Source organism: Pagrus pagrus (assembly GCF_965226575.1).
Source record: "Pagrus pagrus genome assembly, chromosome: 3".
In the NCBI taxonomy this organism is placed as follows: domain Eukaryota; kingdom Metazoa; phylum Chordata; class Actinopteri; order Spariformes; family Sparidae; genus Pagrus; species Pagrus pagrus.
The window spans coordinates 15,689,598-15,708,927 of record NC_140187.1 but is presented as its reverse complement, the minus strand read 5'-3'; the positions used below and the strand labels follow the sequence as shown (position 1 = coordinate 15,708,927).

At 40.5% G+C, this 19,330-nt stretch overlaps 3 protein-coding genes across 3 annotated transcripts in view; 2 read left to right on the top strand and 1 right to left on the bottom strand.

Annotated features, from left to right (window-relative positions):
* Positions 1-10,810, top strand: part of LOC311253467 (guanine nucleotide-binding protein G(i) subunit alpha-2) — a 43,953-nt gene extending 33,143 nt beyond the window's left edge. The window contains exons 4-9 of the mRNA XM_084347476.1: positions 702-862; positions 3,629-3,757; positions 7,361-7,490; positions 7,954-8,107; positions 9,201-9,393; positions 9,549-10,810. Coding sequence (XP_084203602.1) covers positions 702-862; positions 3,629-3,757; positions 7,361-7,490; positions 7,954-8,107; positions 9,201-9,391 — 765 coding nt within the window. The 3' untranslated portion in view covers positions 9,392-9,393; positions 9,549-10,810. The remainder of the gene's footprint in view (positions 1-701; positions 863-3,628; positions 3,758-7,360; positions 7,491-7,953; positions 8,108-9,200; positions 9,394-9,548) is intronic.
* Positions 10,811-12,775: 1,965 nt separating this feature from the next.
* LOC311253485 (PAK4-inhibitor inka2-like) lies at positions 12,776-15,217 on the top strand. Its single transcript, XM_084347500.1, has 3 exons — positions 12,776-12,860; positions 12,949-13,001; positions 14,156-15,217. The coding sequence occupies exons 2-3, from the start codon at positions 12,999-13,001 to the stop codon at positions 15,083-15,085; spliced, it is 933 nt and encodes a 310-aa protein (XP_084203626.1). The 5' UTR covers positions 12,776-12,860; positions 12,949-12,998; the 3' UTR covers positions 15,086-15,217.
* Positions 15,218-15,476: 259 nt separating this feature from the next.
* The window catches only part of uba7 (ubiquitin-like modifier activating enzyme 7), a 36,939-nt gene continuing 33,085 nt past the window's right edge, over positions 15,477-19,330 (bottom strand). The window contains exons 23-24 of the mRNA XM_084347429.1: positions 18,412-18,494; positions 15,477-16,740 (exon numbers count right to left, since the gene is read on the bottom strand). Of these exons, the coding sequence (XP_084203555.1) occupies positions 16,608-16,740; positions 18,412-18,494 (216 nt within the window). The 3' untranslated portion in view covers positions 15,477-16,607. The remainder of the gene's footprint in view (positions 16,741-18,411; positions 18,495-19,330) is intronic.

Here is a 19,330-nt window from a genome sequence, read left to right as displayed (position 1 = left end):
TATCATATCACTCATCATCGTGAATTAGGCCAAGGAAAGATTGTTGATTTCATGCCAACAGGAAGATGGAGAACGGAGAGAATCAGGCAGGGAGACAAGCAGCAGGAAATCAAACCGCTCTCTGTTCCCTGCATGCTGTTACCTTGAGTCACACCGACATATCTCACACATCTGAGACGTGCTCGGTCCAGATTGGCTGGCATCAGCTTATCATAAGTTTCAGTGATATCATCACCACATTATATTGCTACCATCATAACATAACCTTTGCTTCCTTGGCACTACTTCATTTATTTAACATTATGAATCCAAACGTTGTGAGAAGATGATTCGCTGCCGGCTGATCCTTATTGAGGGGTTGTCTTTAACACATTTGCTGAATATTCACATATTGTATGTTTTCTTCCACAGTCAAAGTCCGTCAAAGCACAAAGGAATTTTGTACTAAAATGACTTTTACTTTGAAAAAATACCCTCTCGCTTTGACAGCCTTTTTCACAAAAATAGGTGTCATTCAATACAGGCATGTAAGTATTGTAGTACGATAATCTTAAGGAGATCCATCCTTGTTGATTGTTGTTGCAATCCATGCACAAATCTATCCAGTGCATACAGATGATGTGTAACAGTGCTCATGTATGTTTTGGCGGTGGCGCTCTCATTCCAACAGTCCTGTCCTGTGTCCGTATCGCCCCCTGCAGGACGATGCCCAGCAGCTCTTCGCCCTGTCTGCAGCTGCTGAAGAGCAGGGCATCCTTCCTGACGACCTGTCCAACGTGATCAGGCGATTGTGGGGCGACAGCGGCATACAGAGTTGCTTTACGCGGTCGCGAGAGTACCAACTCAATGACTCTGCAGCATAGTGAGTGCAAAGTTTGGTGTTATTTTACACTGTGATCCCACTTTGGAATCAAATGCATGTTTATGCTGTTATTTCTGAAATAACTTCAACAAAGGGTTTTTACTCGCTTACTTAATATTCTGCTCACTTCTGCTGCTCCTACTACACTGGACTTTCCACCACTATAAATGTAAATGTTGCCGAAAATGTAGCCGCCAGGCTAATGTGCTCTTTTCTCATCCTGAGTACCTATTTGTTATTTACCTTAGAAAATGTCTTTGCAGTTGAAAACCTGCATTTCGATGTTATTTTTCGTAAGATTATAAAGAAGCTGACAGTGGGGACGGGTTTAGGTTTGTTTCTATTTGGTTTATAGTTGTGCTGAATCATTTTTAAGCGGATGTCATATGAAGGGCTGCTTAATATTCCTGCCATTAGGGATGCTGTTCTTCTGGTGATATGATGGATCTAATGGTGCAGTCCTTTCAGCCTCTCTCTGCAGTGAGAAACCTGCCTCTAACCTCTCCAGGGAGCTATAGAGACTGGAAAGATAGTCCAATAACTTCCATTTAGTCATTATTTCTCCCTGCCTGGGTTTGATTCTTTAATATTGTAACCTGATAAGCGGCGCACAGGATAGTTTTCCTCGGAGGGGTGGAAAAATGAGAGTCATTGTTTACTTCAAGGAAAAATTATCCTCCAAGTAAACAATGAGAATTGATAGCTGTGATAACAAATCCCCCAAGTTGGTTAATATTGTGGCAGTGTTATATGAAAGTCAGAAAGGTTAACTCTTTAATACCACTCGTACATTTCTTTGTCATGGCTGCAATAATGAGTCAGAAATAACGTTTGTTTGATTGTTTATTGTGTTTTTATTCACATCTGCCATGTTTTGCAGGCTCATTGATTACTGTGAATCTGTGGATGTGGCATGCATGAATGGGATAAGAACTGAAATGCTGGTTATATCTCTCTCTCTGTGCGTGAAGCGTAGGTTGGCCATGCCACCAAAGCTCCCAGCTGGCCTTGGACGGTGATGTAATGCTTGTTTTACGAGGGGCAGGTTGTGTCTAACATGCTGAAGATGCTCCCACACTCCCCTACTGACCAACAGTCTGTCAGAAAACAGAGCAAAGGCAGAAAAGGGTAAAGGCAGAGTGGGAATGGAGGACAAGAGCTTTGAACGGGGAAAGTTAACTGCTAATTTCGTCATTTTTGCATCTTTTCAAGACTGTTTTTTCAAGCAACACTGCACTTTACAGAGGCAAATCATCTTTAAAGATTGATCTGCAAATTATCTTTATTTTAACTTACATGTAAAATCATTAAAGAATTTCCATGTTGCCACAGAAATCCTCCCATGTAGGACAGTACATAGCACGAGCAGGTGTAGTGGTTATCCCTCAGTGGTCTCACATGGGCATGTTACTCAGCCATACAAAATGTGCAGTGTCAATGTTTGGCATCCATGCTCTGACCTCATCTCACTCCCCACAAGCATAAAGCAAGCAAAGCACAGCAGAGATTGGAGTGATAATAAAAAATGTGCTCCCAATAACTGCATTAGATACAGAGCCTTACCCAGGGTATTACGTGTATCTATTGCAGGAGATGTAATACCAGCTGAACTGAGATGGATAAATCACAACCTAGGAAAAAGCAGCACATATGCAGCAGCAGGCTAGGACATCAGCTGAGCAACAGATAATATTTAACCTCAGCATATTGCGCCGCTCCCCCAATGTCAGCTGGGATCAGCTCCAGCTCCCCCACGACCCTGCAAAGGATCAGCGGTTACAGATAAGGGATGAAAGAATGAATATTAAAGGACAAGTTCGCCCAAAAATTATGTTTCAGTCCTTATCTACTCACCCTCATGTCAAAGGGAAGTCGGGTGAAGTTTCGTAGTTCACAAAACATTTCTGGAGCTTCACTGCAAAACAGCAACAAGAAGATGGGACTTGTTTTAAAACCCTAACCCTAAATAAAAAAACGGTAAATGGCTCCATGCAGCATGTCTGATGTGATCCAAAACTCTGGATGCCCCGAGATCCCAAATTGACTTGAAAATACTGTGTGCGTTTGAACCAAACTTCATGGATGTTTTTCGTGACCACAGTTGTAGGTCGCAGGGACAAGAGTGTGTCATGTGTGGGTAACACACAGCACACTCCAGTCTCACGAACCATCCCACTCTACATGTTACAACAATACAACAACAAGCATAGAGAACCTGAATCTGCAGCTCCCCCTCCACCATATTAACTTTACAGTTGATGATTTGTTATTTGTTTTACAGCTTGTTTTGTTGCCTCCAAGTACTTAAAAAATGTAATTTCAGTTTAAATGAAGACTGATTTCTCCAAAACACCATTTGGAGCCAGACTTCTGGCAGGATAACCACCAACGTGTTGGAGTCTAACCTACGTAATGCATTTGGTCATAACTCAATTATCGCAAGAGCTTAGGATAATCCCTTAAAAGGCACTTAGACAGTCTAATAAAAAGCCATCAAGTTAAGTTTAACGGCCAATTATCGAATGCAGCAGAATATGACTCACTCCACAGAAAGTTCACCAAATTTGCTGGAGTTCATTACAGTTCAGAGCTGCTCGGTTAAAGTCAGACTGTTTTGTCTGATGGTAATGCATCACAAGTGCATCAGCGACCTGTATGTCCATGTGCCTCTGCGTATGTACAGCCTGTTTGTGTTTCTGTCTCTCTCTTGCAGGTTGCAAACCATGTTGAAATCTCTCTCCTGTCTCTCTTCTCTCTCGTTCTCAGTTACCTGAATGACCTGGAGAGGATAGCTAAAGCAGATTACATCCCCACCCAGCAGGATGTGCTGCGGACTCGGGTGAAGACCACCGGCATTGTGGAGACTCACTTCACCTTCAAGGAACTGCACTTCAAGTGAGGCCGCGCAGCACTGACCTCATACACATGTTAATAGATGTCAGGTTTTTTAGAGACAAAAATAAATACATACATGTAAAAAAAAAAGGGGGGGGGGGAAGAACGCGCTGTAATCTCCATCCCTGTCTCCCATTTTATCAAAACAATCAATTTAGCCATTTGCACCAACGCGAGAGTCCAGGCTGCTCACCCACAGTGAGAGGGTGTATTTGACATTAAAAAGCCTGAGTGGTAATATGACCCCCTTCATGTTCACTCATCACAGATGTACGCCTGCAGTGTTATTTGGTGATACATTAAAAGTTGCTACTTGTCAGTTAATCTTACTTTCCACACAAGAGCTCAGAACAATAATGAAGAATACGTAGCTGTCCCCTTAGAAGAGCATAGTTTCGTTGAATTTGACCATCACCATCCCATCCTCTCCACACCTGCTCTAAACAAACTGCTCGACTTAATTTTGGTCTCTACATTAACAGCTCCGAGGGGCCGACTGACCCTCCTGGCTGCAAATGTGCAACTCAGCTACTCAGACGCCAAATTATACCAGCAATTAAAAGCTTAATTATCACGATTGCACTGAGAGCCGAGTAAATGAATTAGATCCTGCCTGCCGTGCCTCGCTCAGTGAAACCACGGCTTTATATAGTGCTCAAATCTAAGTGTGTGCTCCATGGGAAAGTACAGCGCTGTAGGTCTTACATAAAATATGCCCTGACCCAGCCTGAGCACTCATGTGTGGGATAGTAATGGATGTATAGATACATCTCTTAATAGAGGATGTGTGGTAGATACATTAAGTGTTTAAATATCTACTGAAGCAGATCCTGTATAGTGTATAGGCATGGCAGGCCTATATTATAATGGCAGGCCCTTTAAAAATGTAATCAGTAGAGATGAATAGCAGCAATACATTCTTTTTATTAGTAGTGGTTTATTACTGTCATTTTGACTAGTTCAAATGTAAATTTAAGATATCTGTAAAACCATTTACAGTTATCTTTATTTTAATTGTGGGTATCATTTCCATTTTTATACTATTAGAAAATAACTATTACAGATATCTATAATTTAATTTCCACGTTAAAAAGTATGTTGACTAGCAGATATCAGCAGCTGCATTTCCAATATGTCCGACACATCAACAACTCAAAAATTATATTCTAATCTTAGATATAATATAATCTTGAATATAGAATAGATACAAAAAAACTAACAATAAAGTACTGTATACAATATTCAAAAAACATTAAAGTACTATATACAATAAAATGCTTAGGTAGTTATAGAATAAAATAAAATGCTGAGGTATTGAGGAGTAAAGTGGAACATAAGGTGCAAGAGAATAAGGTGCAGTTTAATATACAGTAATAATATTGTAGGATTATTTGTGTTTTGAAGTGAGCGTTGTAAAGTCTGATGGCACCAGGTAGGAATGATTTCCTGTGCCGTTCCTTTAAGCAGCGGGGTTGAATGAGTCGCTGAAGCTGCTCTTAAGCTTGTCCAGAGTTTTGTGGAGGGGTGAGAGACTTTGTCCATGATAGCCAGCAGTTTTGCCAGCATCCTGTCCTCCATCCACCTCCTCCAGGGTGACACGCTTAGAGCCAACAACAGACCCTGCCTTCTTTATGAGTTTGTTCAGTCAGTTGGCGTCCTTCGTTTTGATGCCCGCACCCCAGGACACCACAGCGAAGAAGATGGTGCTCGCAACAACGGACTGATAAAACATCTGGAGCATCCGGTTGCAGACATTAAAGGACCTGAGCCTCCTCAGGAAGTAAAGCCGGCTCAGGCCCTTTTTGTAGACTGCCTCCGTGTTTGTAGACCACTCCAGTTTATTGTCCAGCACCACACCCAGTCCACAATGTAAAAATCATTTTTACTAGTTAAAATTGTATTACAGATATCTGAAATGCAATTCTACATCATGAAATTACATTATTTAAGGACAACAATAATAATAATAATAATTTAACAATAAAGTGTGCTTACAGGTCTTGGGGAGTACATCTGCATATGAGAAAAAAGTGGCTCCAGAGGAAGCTGCATGTAAGCTGCTAAATATGACCTGATAAATTTCCTCCAGTGATGTCGCTCAGTGGTTAAGTTGTATTATGAATAATGTAGGCACCAGGTCACTGTATGGACAGTTCAGTGGTGCTTACATTACCCACAATGCAATGTAGACATTGTGTGACATCACTGGAGGCAATTTATCAGATACATGTAGCTTCCTCTGGAGTCACAAAAGGTTTTATACTACTTTATTTCACACATGCAGTGGTACACCCCAAGACCTGTAAACACACTTTAGTGTGTAAGATTGGTGAAGTTACCCTTTAATAATTACAATTTAGAGCATACATATCAATAATCAACTTTAGACTATTCTGAATTTAAATGTAGATATCTAAAACTCCATTTATGATGTCTGTTATTCTGTCTGTTAAGAACAATTGTAAATATATACAGTGAACATTTCCACCAGGAAAAATATTGTAATAATTCAAATAATTGTAATTGTTGTATGTCAAAATTGGACAATAGTTAACTAATTGACTTTGAATAGAACAAGTCAGTGGTAAAAGTTGACTAATCAATTCAGTTTCATGTTTCAACAAAGAACATTTCCACTTGTGAGAAATTAAATGTTGATATGAAGAATTAACATTTTGAAAATTGTACAAGTCAAAATTACATTATGCACAAAAAGCAGATGTTGAAATATATAACTGGTATAATTAAGAGCTTGCAATAGGCGAAGATACAAACTATGTTATATAAAAGTGCAAAGAGTGCAGATTTGTGTGTCATCTTGTTTTTTACAGAGTTGTTTGTTTTGTCATTTTTATATCTCGATCAGTGAATAAAACACCCCACACTTTGTAAAGCAGCTAAACAGATCTGGATAAAAGGAAAAATAAAAAGCAGCAGCCACACGGCTCTGGTGTGACTTGTTTCCTGATAAACTCTCTGATATTTACCTTCTGTCACAGCCTCAATATTTGGCCTGAATAATACATGAAGGCAATCGATAAGAAGAAAGTCACGTTTTTGTAATTCTGCCCTGTTTGCCATGATAAGTACGGAAAGGAAATACTTTAGATACAGAGAAATGTCATCTTTTGACAATGGCTTAATTTAGGTTAGGCTTCTTCTGGTGAAGTCTCATATTGCTTTCCCGTATTATGGAAGTACGTTGGCTGTTGCAGTTGTGGATGACTGGTAACGCTTCAGCTGTCAGCAGCGTTTCACTCACACCTATAACAGCTTCGATCACAGTGCTGAGCAATTAGCCAGTGCTTTGCTCTGAATGCAGAGGCCTGCTTGCCTCTGTCCTGCATTGACCCTGCAGATATCTGATGGACGCCTCTCCGCCTCCTCGACGCTTTTATTCTCAAAGCGGCCTCATGAAAACTTAATGTCCAGGGATGGAATATCACCCTAACTTTCTCCTTTCCTCCCCTCTTCAGCGTCATTCTTCCTGAAACGTCCTCTTCTTCGCCCCGTTTCACCTTATCAGGTTCACCTTACTGTCTTTCCTTGTGACCTCCTTACTCCTACTCCTACTGTATCTGCTTGCTTCGTTCCCCTCTGCAGGATGTTTGATGTGGGAGGACAACGCTCGGAGAGAAAGAAGTGGATCCACTGTTTCGAAGGAGTCACAGCCATTATTTTTTGTGTTGCACTGAGTGCTTATGACCTGGTGCTGGCCGAGGATGAGGAGATGGTAAGGAAAAATCCCCCTTTCTGGAGCGTGTGTCTTCATCTCCACGGATGATATAACTTTAAGAGGTTCATAAATCTGCTCTATGGCTCATATTCACCATGAGGTAGTTTCGATTGTAAGAAATTACAGGGCATTCAACATGGCCCATCCCTTCTGTATTATAGCTTCATAATAGTGAGCGTTAACGATCCCTTTACAGTGTAACCAATGGAGTGTAATTATATAATAAAAGCTCATTTTTCAAGTGACTTCAACCATTTGACCCTAATTTCTTAAACTCCTTATGAATTTAAAGCAAGTGCTCATGAGAGACTTGGCCAAAGGAGGCTCTGAAGAAGCTCCTCTGTGCTGGCTACTCCTCACGCTTTAAATATTAAACAACATCTTCCCCTGGTGGCAGCTCTGATGTGTTGTTGTGCTTTAATGGAGCCAATGAGCTGTGACAAATTTTGCCTCTCCTCAGAACCGGATGCATGAGAGCATGAAGCTTTTTGACTCCATCTGCAACAACAAGTGGTTCACTGAGACCTCCATCATTCTCTTCCTCAACAAGAAGGATCTCTTTGAGGAGAAGATCACTCGTAGCCCCCTCACCATCTGCTACCCAGAATATGCAGGTACACAGTGGAATATCAGGGGCTGTACTGCACCTGAGAGCAGCGTTGTAATAGTTAACAGCAGGTAAAAAACAAAATAAAAACAACGCAAGACTTCGTGGAATAACTTAAAGTTAAAAAAAAAAAATTGTGATGAGAGTAAAATGATCAAACCTGGTAACTTATTGAAGAATTCACAAGTGCCTCCTATAAAGTAAGGTCTCCGGAGAAGATTCAAAAGATGCTAATGATGATGATGCTGCTGCCTGATTTCAATAGACCAACATGAATAAATTAGTTATAATGTTAAATGTCTTCAGTACGGGCCTCGTAAATTAGTTTTTGTAATTGTGCAGCACCTCTAAAGTGGTTTTAGTGTCGATTAAAAACGTGACTGAATAAATGTGATTAGACAAGCTGTAGCCTACAGTGTCATCCCTTAAGAGATACATATTATGCAGATTGTTCACAGATAATGTAGTATTCTAAGTTGATTTTTTTTTTCAAGATTATTATAATGTAATAATTATATCATGTTGTTTATGATTGTAATGAATGGGACATGAAATGAATGCCAGGTCTCATGCATCCTGTTGTTGTCGCCTTCGTCAACCTTACACAAGTGCAAAAATACTGTAATAGTTAAGAGGTCAACAATAGCTTGTTTCCCACAAAATATCAGATAAATATTGTTGTTTTTAAGTAACAAAACCACTGAAATATTCATATCAACAGTGATACCATCGGTTAAAACCGAGCTGATTGTTTGAGCGCATTGACTGATGGGCAGTTTTGCTTGTGAACATGTTCTGCTTCCTACAGTTTGGGATCTTACTGAACACGTTCAGTCCACTTTGAGAACTACTAAGTAAAAGGAGCTTCACAGCCTATTAAACAGTTATTGAGGGAAAACTCTTAATGCCCTAATAGTCATATAGATATAATTATGCAGAATCAGGAACTCATAAATGCTTTATAATAGCTATATTATAAGTTAATGGCTTATAAGTGTTGCCTAATGTAAAGGGTTACCGACAGGTTGCTAACAAATCACAACAGCAGAAAATGTAATCTGTGCCTTTATTAACAACAAGTCACCTCCTCGTCTTCCCAGGAGCCAACAAGTTTGATGAAGCAGCCAGTTACATTCAGACCAAGTTCGAGGACCTGAACAAGAAAAAGGACACAAAGGAGATCTACACCCACTTCACCTGTGCCACTGACACCAAGAACGTGCAGTTTGTCTTCGACGCCGTCACTGACGTCATAATTAAGAACAACCTGAAGGACTGCGGTCTTTTCTAAAGGTGGGGAAGATGGACGAGTGGTGGAAATATCAAACTGTGATTTTATCAAATTAAACCTTTCTGCATAAATCCAAGTTATTCTACATTTAATCTGTGACATAACAGCTATTTATTTGTATTTTGCTGAAGTGTTTTGTGCTTTTTTGTTCATGCAGGAAAACGTGCGGCGCACAGAGACTGCATGAGAGACTGCAACAGCCATGTGACGATTACTGCTTTTCATAATGAAAACCATAACAGACTTGATTCCTAGAGGGGAAACCTTAAAGAACTTCAACAATCATTGATTTGCAACCATCACATTTTCCATCAATTGTGTTATTATTTTTTATATATATATTTCTTACTGCTCTGGATCAGGGGTTCTCATACTATTCATACTGAAAAACCTGTAAATGGAAGTTTGACCACAGACCCCGTTATTGGACAAGAATCATGAACATCGGACACTCACCAGAGAATATTTGTTTTTCAAGATTTGTTACATAAATGATATTATCCCACCGGCTTAGGTGGACAATAATGATAATAATAATAATAATAATCCATTATCTTTTCATGCCACATTCAAAATTCAAGTATTTTTCATCCTTAACAGGCCTTTAAGCCCAGTTTAAAACCACATGTTAAAACAGTAGTTATTAGAAGAAGAAAAAGACGAAGATGATGATGATGATGATGATACAAGTTGTTGATTTGATGGGTCTCATTTTTTGTATTCAGTTCTCTTGAGTTGTGTGTGTTTTCATTTGACGTCACCATTTTGCTTTGAGACTTTAATAAGAGAATACAGTGCAAAATAAAAAAAACAAACAACTTTTTATAAAAAAAAAATCACATTAACTTATGTTAACTAATGTTGGCATTTTATGAACCTTTTGACTGCACAGAGCTTATTTTTCGAAGAAAAAAACAAACAAGCATGGAAAATGAAAATGGATGAAGGGGAAATGTTTTTTGTACAATGTTTACACACAATCAGTAACCACAGTTGTACTATAGTGCATTGTTCTGCATGACTGTCCATAGATTAGCTTGTATCCCACGCAAACTGAATAACATTCCTTAAGTAACTTCTTTAAAGAAACAAAACAGAAATGGTAACGTGTCACTTTTAAGATTTCTGCAAGATTTTTAAGTGGTTCTGTCTGTTCCAAAATGGATTGTTCTGTACTGTTTGTTTCATTCCAAGTCTTTTTACATATGTTTGTGCCTTGATATCTGTTTACACTTGTTCTTTAGAGACATGCTATCTTCATAGTGTGAATTAGGGCTATTTCTACTCCACTTCAGTTCACATAACACATGATTTAAGATGCACCATAACACAGAGACAAATGGATGATGATAACTGTTCATTAATATTAAGATAATAGTCATTCACTTGTTAAATGTAAATAAAAGTTTGGTCACATGATCTTTTATTCTGCAGTGTGATGTGTGAGAAGAAAATGCATGAAAACACATTCTGTTCTGTTCGTCCACGCTTCAACCCAAACTCCACTGAAGATGAGCTAAAAAATGATATTTGTAGAAATGTATTTGAAAATGAACCAGAGACCAGTTGCAGTGTTTTTGTAAGGAAACGTTGCACTGATGTTGCATTTGAAAAAATGAAGTATTTACAAACAGGGGTTTGCACTAAATTCCTCACTTAGCTCACAGAAAAACTTCTGCGTCTGCTGTTTTTCCGTTTTGCTAAATATGTAAAAAGGTCAATCTTTTTTTGGTGCTACTTGGCTGTTGGTGGGCAGTAATTTTACCAACGTATTTTACATTTTATGCCAATTTATACTTGGTTTTCTGAGAAAAGAAGGATTTTTAAAGATATTTTAAATGACGGCATTTTTCATATATTAGTAAAAAAGAGAAGACCCACCCACATCCCTGGTATGGTATTAAATTACTTTTGCCAAAAAAAAAACAATCAAGTAAGAGGGAACATCTTCATCTTAAAATAACAGCTTCATGTTGATGGCACAGTGTCTTGTAACAGGGTGAATGGTGAGAGGGTAGGATCACAGCGTTACATACATGTTTTCTTCAAGATAGTTTTGTTTGTACTCAGCACCTACATTACGTCTGACAAATTGTTACAGACCTGGGATTTGTATTTACCACAGAGGTGTCGTACTCAGAAACTGTGGGGGGCGCCAAATCCCGCAAAAAAAATCAAATTTTGACATAATGTTGCTTTAAATGTTTAAGAATGACCTCTACATATCTGTGTGCTGTAGTGAACATGATGCATGAAAAGGCCTTATATAATACAATACAGACATTTCTAAATATTAAACCAGTGGTTTCCAACATTTTGGCTCAACCCTAACCCCAAATAACTGTCACATTGGGCTCCTTGTGTTGTTTCAGCAGAGATAAATATTTCACTTAAGAAATTAGAGAAAAGTCAAAAAAATGAATACAAATTTGAGAGAGCAAAACTTTGTTTAACTCCCACTCCATTAATCAAACTCAGCTTATATTATGACCATTTGGAGGGGTCTAATGCCTGGGTTGGTAACCACTGGACTAACGGCGGGCTCTTAAAAAGTAGTGCTCACACACACAGATGCTTAATATTATTAATCTTAATGCTGTCATAGATAATAAGGAGCCATTTTTCAGCAGAATAGTTTTACTTCTGACCCTTAAAGTACATTGTGACTGATTACACTTCTCCCACCACCTCCTGAATCTCAATACAGAGTGCTCTCAACATCCACAGAGGCAGAAAGCTTTGCTCATCTGCAAATAAAAGGACTAAACCACATTGAGCCCAACACCCTGTATGCATTTCTAAACGCTACTAAGAATGGGGAATGGACTGTAAGCACCACTGAGACCTTAATAGCTAGACGGTGTGAAAAGGTTTATATGCAGACAACAATGGAGAATGGTAATGCAGGAGGTCGGTCCTGTTTATACAGATCCACAAGGTGGCGACATGTAGATTTGAGTGAATCAGCACATGTATGAAGAGGCTTCTCAGTCACAGCAGTTGTCCAAGAAAACTATAACAAAAGTTGTGTTTTATACTTTAAGTAACGTGAATTTAACGACCTGTGAACCTTCAAAATAAAGTATTGGCGGAATATAATTATGAGTCAGTTTGGAGTATTTAAAAGTATCTGGATGAAAGTTTGAATCGAAAAAGTTTTTAAAAGTTCGTTTAATCTATTTGTTGTTAAATGATAAAGGTCTAATTGATCGATTGTGTGAGTAAACACAGTACAGTTACAGTAGGAGCTGCTGTGATCAGGAGGTATCTCGTTTCAGGAGACTTGCTATTGGCTGATTCTATCTCCGCTGCGCGCTGATTGGCTGCAGAGCAAAGCTCAGCATCGTCAAAGTCCGCTGACAGACCCTCATCTGCTTCAGAGGAGAGAGTGTGCAGAGTGGAGCATCACCTCTCAGGAGTTGTGGATTGGATTATTATCTCTCTTTTTTCTGTGTTATCAGATACGAAGGTAAGTGTTATGACTCATTAATGACAGCATGTGTTTTAACTGTGAAAACGCTCATCACTCATCTAAAACATTGTTTTTTTTGTTGCAGAAGCAATTAAAGGGATTCTTAACTTCACTGCAGGCGTTTACTCACAAGCAATGGTAAGTTGTTTCTCCTTTTTCCACTTGTTTTTATATATTTATGAAGTGATGCAGATGCATGTGGCTTCATTAGGAGTGCAAAGCAGAAAAGTGTGCTTACTTTGCATTTTATTTTTTATGTTTTTTTCTTTAATGGCTGCTCTTTTTTGGGAGTTTTGTGCCAAGCCAGTGTGTTGTAGCCCCCCAAAGTTACAGTTCATTCAAACCCAACTGTCCTTTTTCCAATTGCACACAACTGGGTGAATCACTTCTCCTCGTTGTGTGAAGGCAGCCAAGGAGAACAGGGCATTTTAAGAGGTGCAGACTGACCACAGAGTCCCACTGAGGATGTCTCTGTATGACAGATAAGTCTCCCCCCGGGGGGGCCAAATGGTTCAGCACCCACAGCTGTGATAACATCATGGCATTGTGGTGTCCTTGCTGCTCCGAGCCAAACACCGGCAGGACAGGGAGGCTCAACAAATAACACATAATTCAATACCAGAAGAAAGTAGCTCAGCTTCTTGGCTTTGTTGTTGTAGTTGTTGTGCAGGTTGAGTTTTTTTGTTTGAGCTACACATATCAGCCTGATTTCAGTAATCTGCAGGCGGGTCCACAGTGTGATTCATAATTAAAACATGCTCATTGTGTAATTCCAAAATGTTGCTGTCATTTCCTGCTCCACAATACTGACCAGTCAACATCCTGCGAGGTAGGGGAATCCAGAGAGGATACTGCAACTCCTCCACGATCCTGCTTAACTTTGTTCAGACTTCCCCTCTAAGCTTCAGGAAGCAGGGAGAGTTTTCCCTGTATAAAATCTGCACCCTGTTCTCAGAGCCATGACTTTTTTTATTCTCTGGGATCATACTGCATGGGATGGTCTCCATAAAGCTGCTCTGAGGTTTGTCAGGAATGCTCCACTTGTTATATGGTCATAGAGCATGGAGTGATCTCAGCTGGTAAAAATCTTATTGGCCCAGTTGTGGAAATTACAGAGGGAACTGAGCCTCGACCGGCCACGGCATAATGGGATATTTTGGAAGGAGGCCCTGCTGCTCTGTAGACTGCCGCAAAAGCCAACCATAACTTTCAGTTAGAAGTGTTGTTTTTAAATAGACTCTATTGACATTCTGCCTGCACCACTAAGTCTTTGTGTCTGTCTCATTGTGTAGCTGTGTTTGGGAGATTCTGCTGACTGCCTCCGGGACCAAGTGCAGTACATGATGAGATCCCTGCAGGACCTGAAGCAGATAAGCAGGCCCAGGCCTCTGAGTGAACCTTGTGTTCGGTCTTTCGCTGTAACTCGGCTCTGCAAACAGAGGGCACAGCAGGAGCGACTCACTCGTCTACGTGTTTCCGACGCCAGTGAAGCCAGCACATATGACTCTGCCTGCTGCCTGGCCAGCCCGCTGGAAGAAGAGGAAGAACAGCAGGAGCACGAGCGGTTGACACGAGGCTCCCCCAGCAGCGAAAAGAGTCTGGACTTGGACTCAGGTTACTCTGAGGCTTCCTGGCAGGATGAAGGTGTGGTGCTGAGGAGGACCAGAAATGTGCGAGTCTCCTCTTCCGCCTGCCTCCGCACAAACAGAGGACCTTCTGGCCGAATCCGGCCCAAATCAACCTCAGACGCTTGCCTGGAACGCTGGACCTCATTTGAGGCCGGTAGCCCAGAGGACTGGACCACCTCGCTGCTGAGCCGCAGCAGGAACAGACAGCCTCTGGTTCTGGGGGACAACAGCTTTGCTGACCTAATAAAGAACTGGATGGACCTACCAGAGAGTCCTGAGCCAGCACAACTAAAGCCCAGTGCGGGCCGGCGCCTTGCCAAAGACATTCTGGTCAACATGCGCCGCAGACTCGCAGGGATGTCTAAAAGTGTGGAGGTGAGGCCGAGGCCAGCCGACTCCATGAGGGTCGGCAGGGCTGCAGAGGCTCCCAAACGGATGTCCTGTCCTGTGGGGCTCCAGACTCTCAAACCTTTCTTTCACAAGTCCCACACAGGCCTTCATCAGCTGGACAGTGACTTCCACCAGTTCACTGCACTCATGAAGACAGGCAGCCGACAACCCATCATATGCAATGACATTATTGGATACATTTAAGTGAGGCTGTAACTACAGACTGAGTCTTTAACAGATTGTTTTATTTTTCATCATTGGATTTTGTCCACCATGTTGATACATTTGGAATAAAAGATTTGGAACTTAATAAAAATGTGTTTGGTCAGTGCTGAATGTAAAAATCTTACTATTCGTTTTGTTTGACATGTTTTAAGCCTCTTCTCAATCCTCCACGAGATGTGTGACAAGGGGTGGTGCGTCCGACATTGTCAGGGATGCAGTATTTTCTGGCTCTCGACAGCTGCAGTGATTGGGTGTGAGATCACCTGACAAAGCATGTTTTTTAGAAGAATATATCTTTATATGTATACCATCAACATCTCATCTCAACAGAAAAACCACACAGTAAAGACATTGAAGCTTTATAAACCTTTTATACCTTTATTATAAGATTTTAAAATAAATTCAGCAGGACCTTTCTTGGTTAAAATAGGAGGCAGGGTGTGGTGTGGAGTAAGTTCGTAAACTATTCAAAAGATAAGGGAAGTAAAGTCTGTTAGTGAAGTACACAGATATAACATGGTTCCTCAGAGATGTATTACTTCTTTGTTTAGCCACAAAGAGCATTGTTCAATAGCAAACTCAGTAACGGAATGAATAATTTACACCCGTAAGTAGTTGCAGTTATTATTTCAGAGACGATTCCTCACAATTCTTCAAATAAAGCCAACTGGGAGAGCAGAGCGTTGTAAAGACGTTTGGTTGTGAGGTTGCAGAAAAGGGCAGGGCATGCACGAAAGCCATCTGAGGACACACGAAGGCTTCATAGACAAGTCCAGCTTTTCCACTCTGACCAGCTCTGGCATTTCTTCTGGGAAGGAGGGGTCTGCACGTGTGCTTTGGATCTGGATTTACACAAGACAGCCGTGTCCAGATGGCAAGAACGCCCCGAATCTTCACGACACTTTACCTACCGTGCCAACCGCCTGTTCTGACTGCACCCCCTCAATGTCGTGCTCAGTCTGACCCGAATTAGAGCTTGAAGCCAGGCCAGTACTACCCCAGCAGTGCCAGTTCATCTAATCACTACGACTTGGCGAGCATCTTCACAACCTCTTAGCCCTGAACTCTGGAAGACGCATCTTACATGTAAATAAAAACCTGAAAATTAGAAGAACTTTCTATCAACATTTCTGGTAATAATAAGGAAATTCCAGTTTTCTATGTTTCCACTTGTGCCATCAACAGAGAGGAAGTGGATTTAACATTTTTGGGACATGGTTATGGTGGAGTACAACAGATTAGGCAGTGGAATCTTTCACTTCACATTATCAAAGCATGATCAACAATAAAAACAATGATCATGTTTTGCCAGTGTAAAAATAAGCACCAACTATAATGACATGAAAGACAGACATAAACAGAAGCTGGAAAAAAATCAGAAATAGCAACTAAAGTAACAAAACCCAGTTGTTTTTAACTGATATGATGTCACAGGAGCGTTAACTTTCTTTTTTCACATTGAAGCACTTCCATGTGATGCTCTGACGTTGTGTTGAAGGCATCAAACCAGCAGGTATCTGATAGTTGGAGCCATCTCATTGTCTTCATCTTCAGAAAATGAGGGCATCAAGTCCAGCACCTTCTTGTGTGGAGGGATGTCTTTCCTGGTGATCTTCTTCACCGCGTCAGACACACTGCAAATACAGGTTTGGATAAGGATATGAAAGAGAATTAAAAAGGTTTAACAAATTATAAAACAGAATAATTCAAACTAATTTTAACATACATCTACAATAATTTAGCTCGATGCCCTCTCATCACCAGCAAGGGACATAAAGGTTATTGTCTCCTCCATGCAAGGAGACTACAAATTCTTTTTATCAGCAAATCCCACAAAAAAAGGCCAAAAACTAACAATAAATTCATCCTGCAAAGTACTGTCCATGTATCCCAACCTTGATATGATCATTCCTCTTTGAGCATTACAATGAACATGAGCGCTATAGTTTAATTTAAGTCAATTCCACATACAGTACAAGATCTTGCTGCTGGAAATACTCACTACAGTACCACATGTATACTAAAGAAGGCAATTTCTGAAGAAATTGTAGTGTGAATGCTGAAAGTTGAAGAAGCTGACTAAACTACACTGCAGAATGTATCCAAAATGTGGAGTTTTTAAAGGTTTGTTCAAAAGCTGACGCTAAACTGCATTACTGGCTTTTAAAAGTTGAATAATACTAGTAAGATAAGGAAGATGTGGAATATATGTTCAAAAGCTGACGGTAAACTGCTTTGCTGGCTTTGATTTATTTGAATTTGCATCTGAAGGAATGGGGTGTGGTTGAAGGATTTAAAATGTATAATAGGCTTGGAGCTAAACTGCACTGCAGGCTTGAATTTGCACAGAGAAACAACTTTAGTAGGAACCCATGGGCTCTGGGCAACAAAGTCAAAAGAACTACTGAGAAACTGATGTGCTGCTGACTTTGGTCCTTTATGTGGAAAGTTTTGAGAATCACAACAATATAGAATAATAGGAACAATACACGTTATCTGAGTTTTAAAGCTCTTCATCCCCCCTTCACTGGCCCAACATAGGAAGCTTGGGGCAGGGCAACGGCACAGGAAGTGGCTAGTGGAGAGGGCATTTGTCATGTGCGGCCTGCTGTCCACATGGCCAGCCCCTCTCCCCTTGTTGCTTAATCTAACCACAACACCAACACCAGGCAGCTCCCCAGAGACATGAGCATGAAAAACAGAAAATCAGTCTGTTTTGAGAGGAACATGAAGACCTGACAGCAAGTTTCAAGTAAAGGAAGATTAAGAATCAGATATTTCAATTTACCCTGTAAATTACTGCGTCCAAACTGTCACAGTTCAACCTGATTTATTACAGTTTTACCCTCCTCCTGTATTCAAAACATCCCCGAGGGTGCATTTTGTGCTATGACTCAGTTCTTAAACTGATGAGGAGAGTTCGCAGCACGAGACATCTGATTCATTTCAAACACCCTGAGGCCTCGAAACGTGGCTTTAATGTACTGCAGCGCTGAACAGGTCCAAACAGCACAGACTCTCAGATGCAGAAAGAAGTTCACCCTCATTTAACTGTTTAAGCTGGTCCTCAACAAACAGAAGGACACGTCAAGAGGAGCGGTCTCAATCATCAAGTGTTCAGTGATGTATGCAAGTGTGTCAACAGGCCCTCTCCTCGCAGGCTCAGAGGAAACACCTCATCCTGCCATTAGCCTCTAAACAAACAAAGGGAGGCTGCATATTGTGATTGTGTGTTCATGGTTGCTTACCATGTGTAGCCATGCATATGCAAATTTGCACTGTTTCTTTGACTTCACTGGACATACCTCAGCTTGTGTCTGTCCTCTTGCCCATTGTATACGATAGCTGGTCCGTAGAAAAGAGTGCAGATGGTCAAGTTATAGTTTTCCTGCACAAAAGCAAATAGGCAAGTTAACATCACATTATAACAATATAATGGCATATGCTATAATAACTTTTTATGCCATAAAAAGGCATAAAAAGAGACAAGAGCATCGCCTGCACACATTATGCAGAGGTCATACGGGAGCCTGCAGAGCTCTAACGATGACCTGCGGCCTCAAACAAGTCCAACAGTTCAGGAAACTCTTCAGTGTCTCCACCGAAAAACCAGGCGTAACCCTAAACGAAACTCCAACAGCCTCAAACTCCAACAGAATCAATACACAAAAGGTCTGCTCAGGGCAAGAAGGTGCATGCTGTAAAAAATTACTGTGGAGTGATGTGCTCAGACATTTTTGTTTTTTCTGTTGACCTATATCATTGACAATGAAAGACAATGTCTGAATACTTAAGGGCAATAGGAAAGATATATATATGTATATATACACACATATATTTATATACACTAAACCACGGGATAATTACCAGTAATATACGTGCAGGGATGTCAAACTCCTGTCACCAGTCCAACAATGTGAGTTAATCAATGTCAATGCAAGTTATTCTGTGTACATGCTGTATGAGGTAGCATCTTAGTTTTAAGGTAACAAGATTTTATCCAGGTTGTATGAATGTAAGGAAAAGTCTTAGAAGAAAATATTTCCCATTTTGGGAAATACACCCCTTCGCTTTCTTGCCGAGAGTTAGATGATACCATCAGGATATGGTCTTGTGGTCTATCTGCTAAATATGAAGATAGCAAGAGCAGCTGGCTAACTTCACTGAGCATTAAGAGTCTAAGCAGGTAAAAGCAGCTAGCCTGGCTCTGTCCAAAGTGTGACA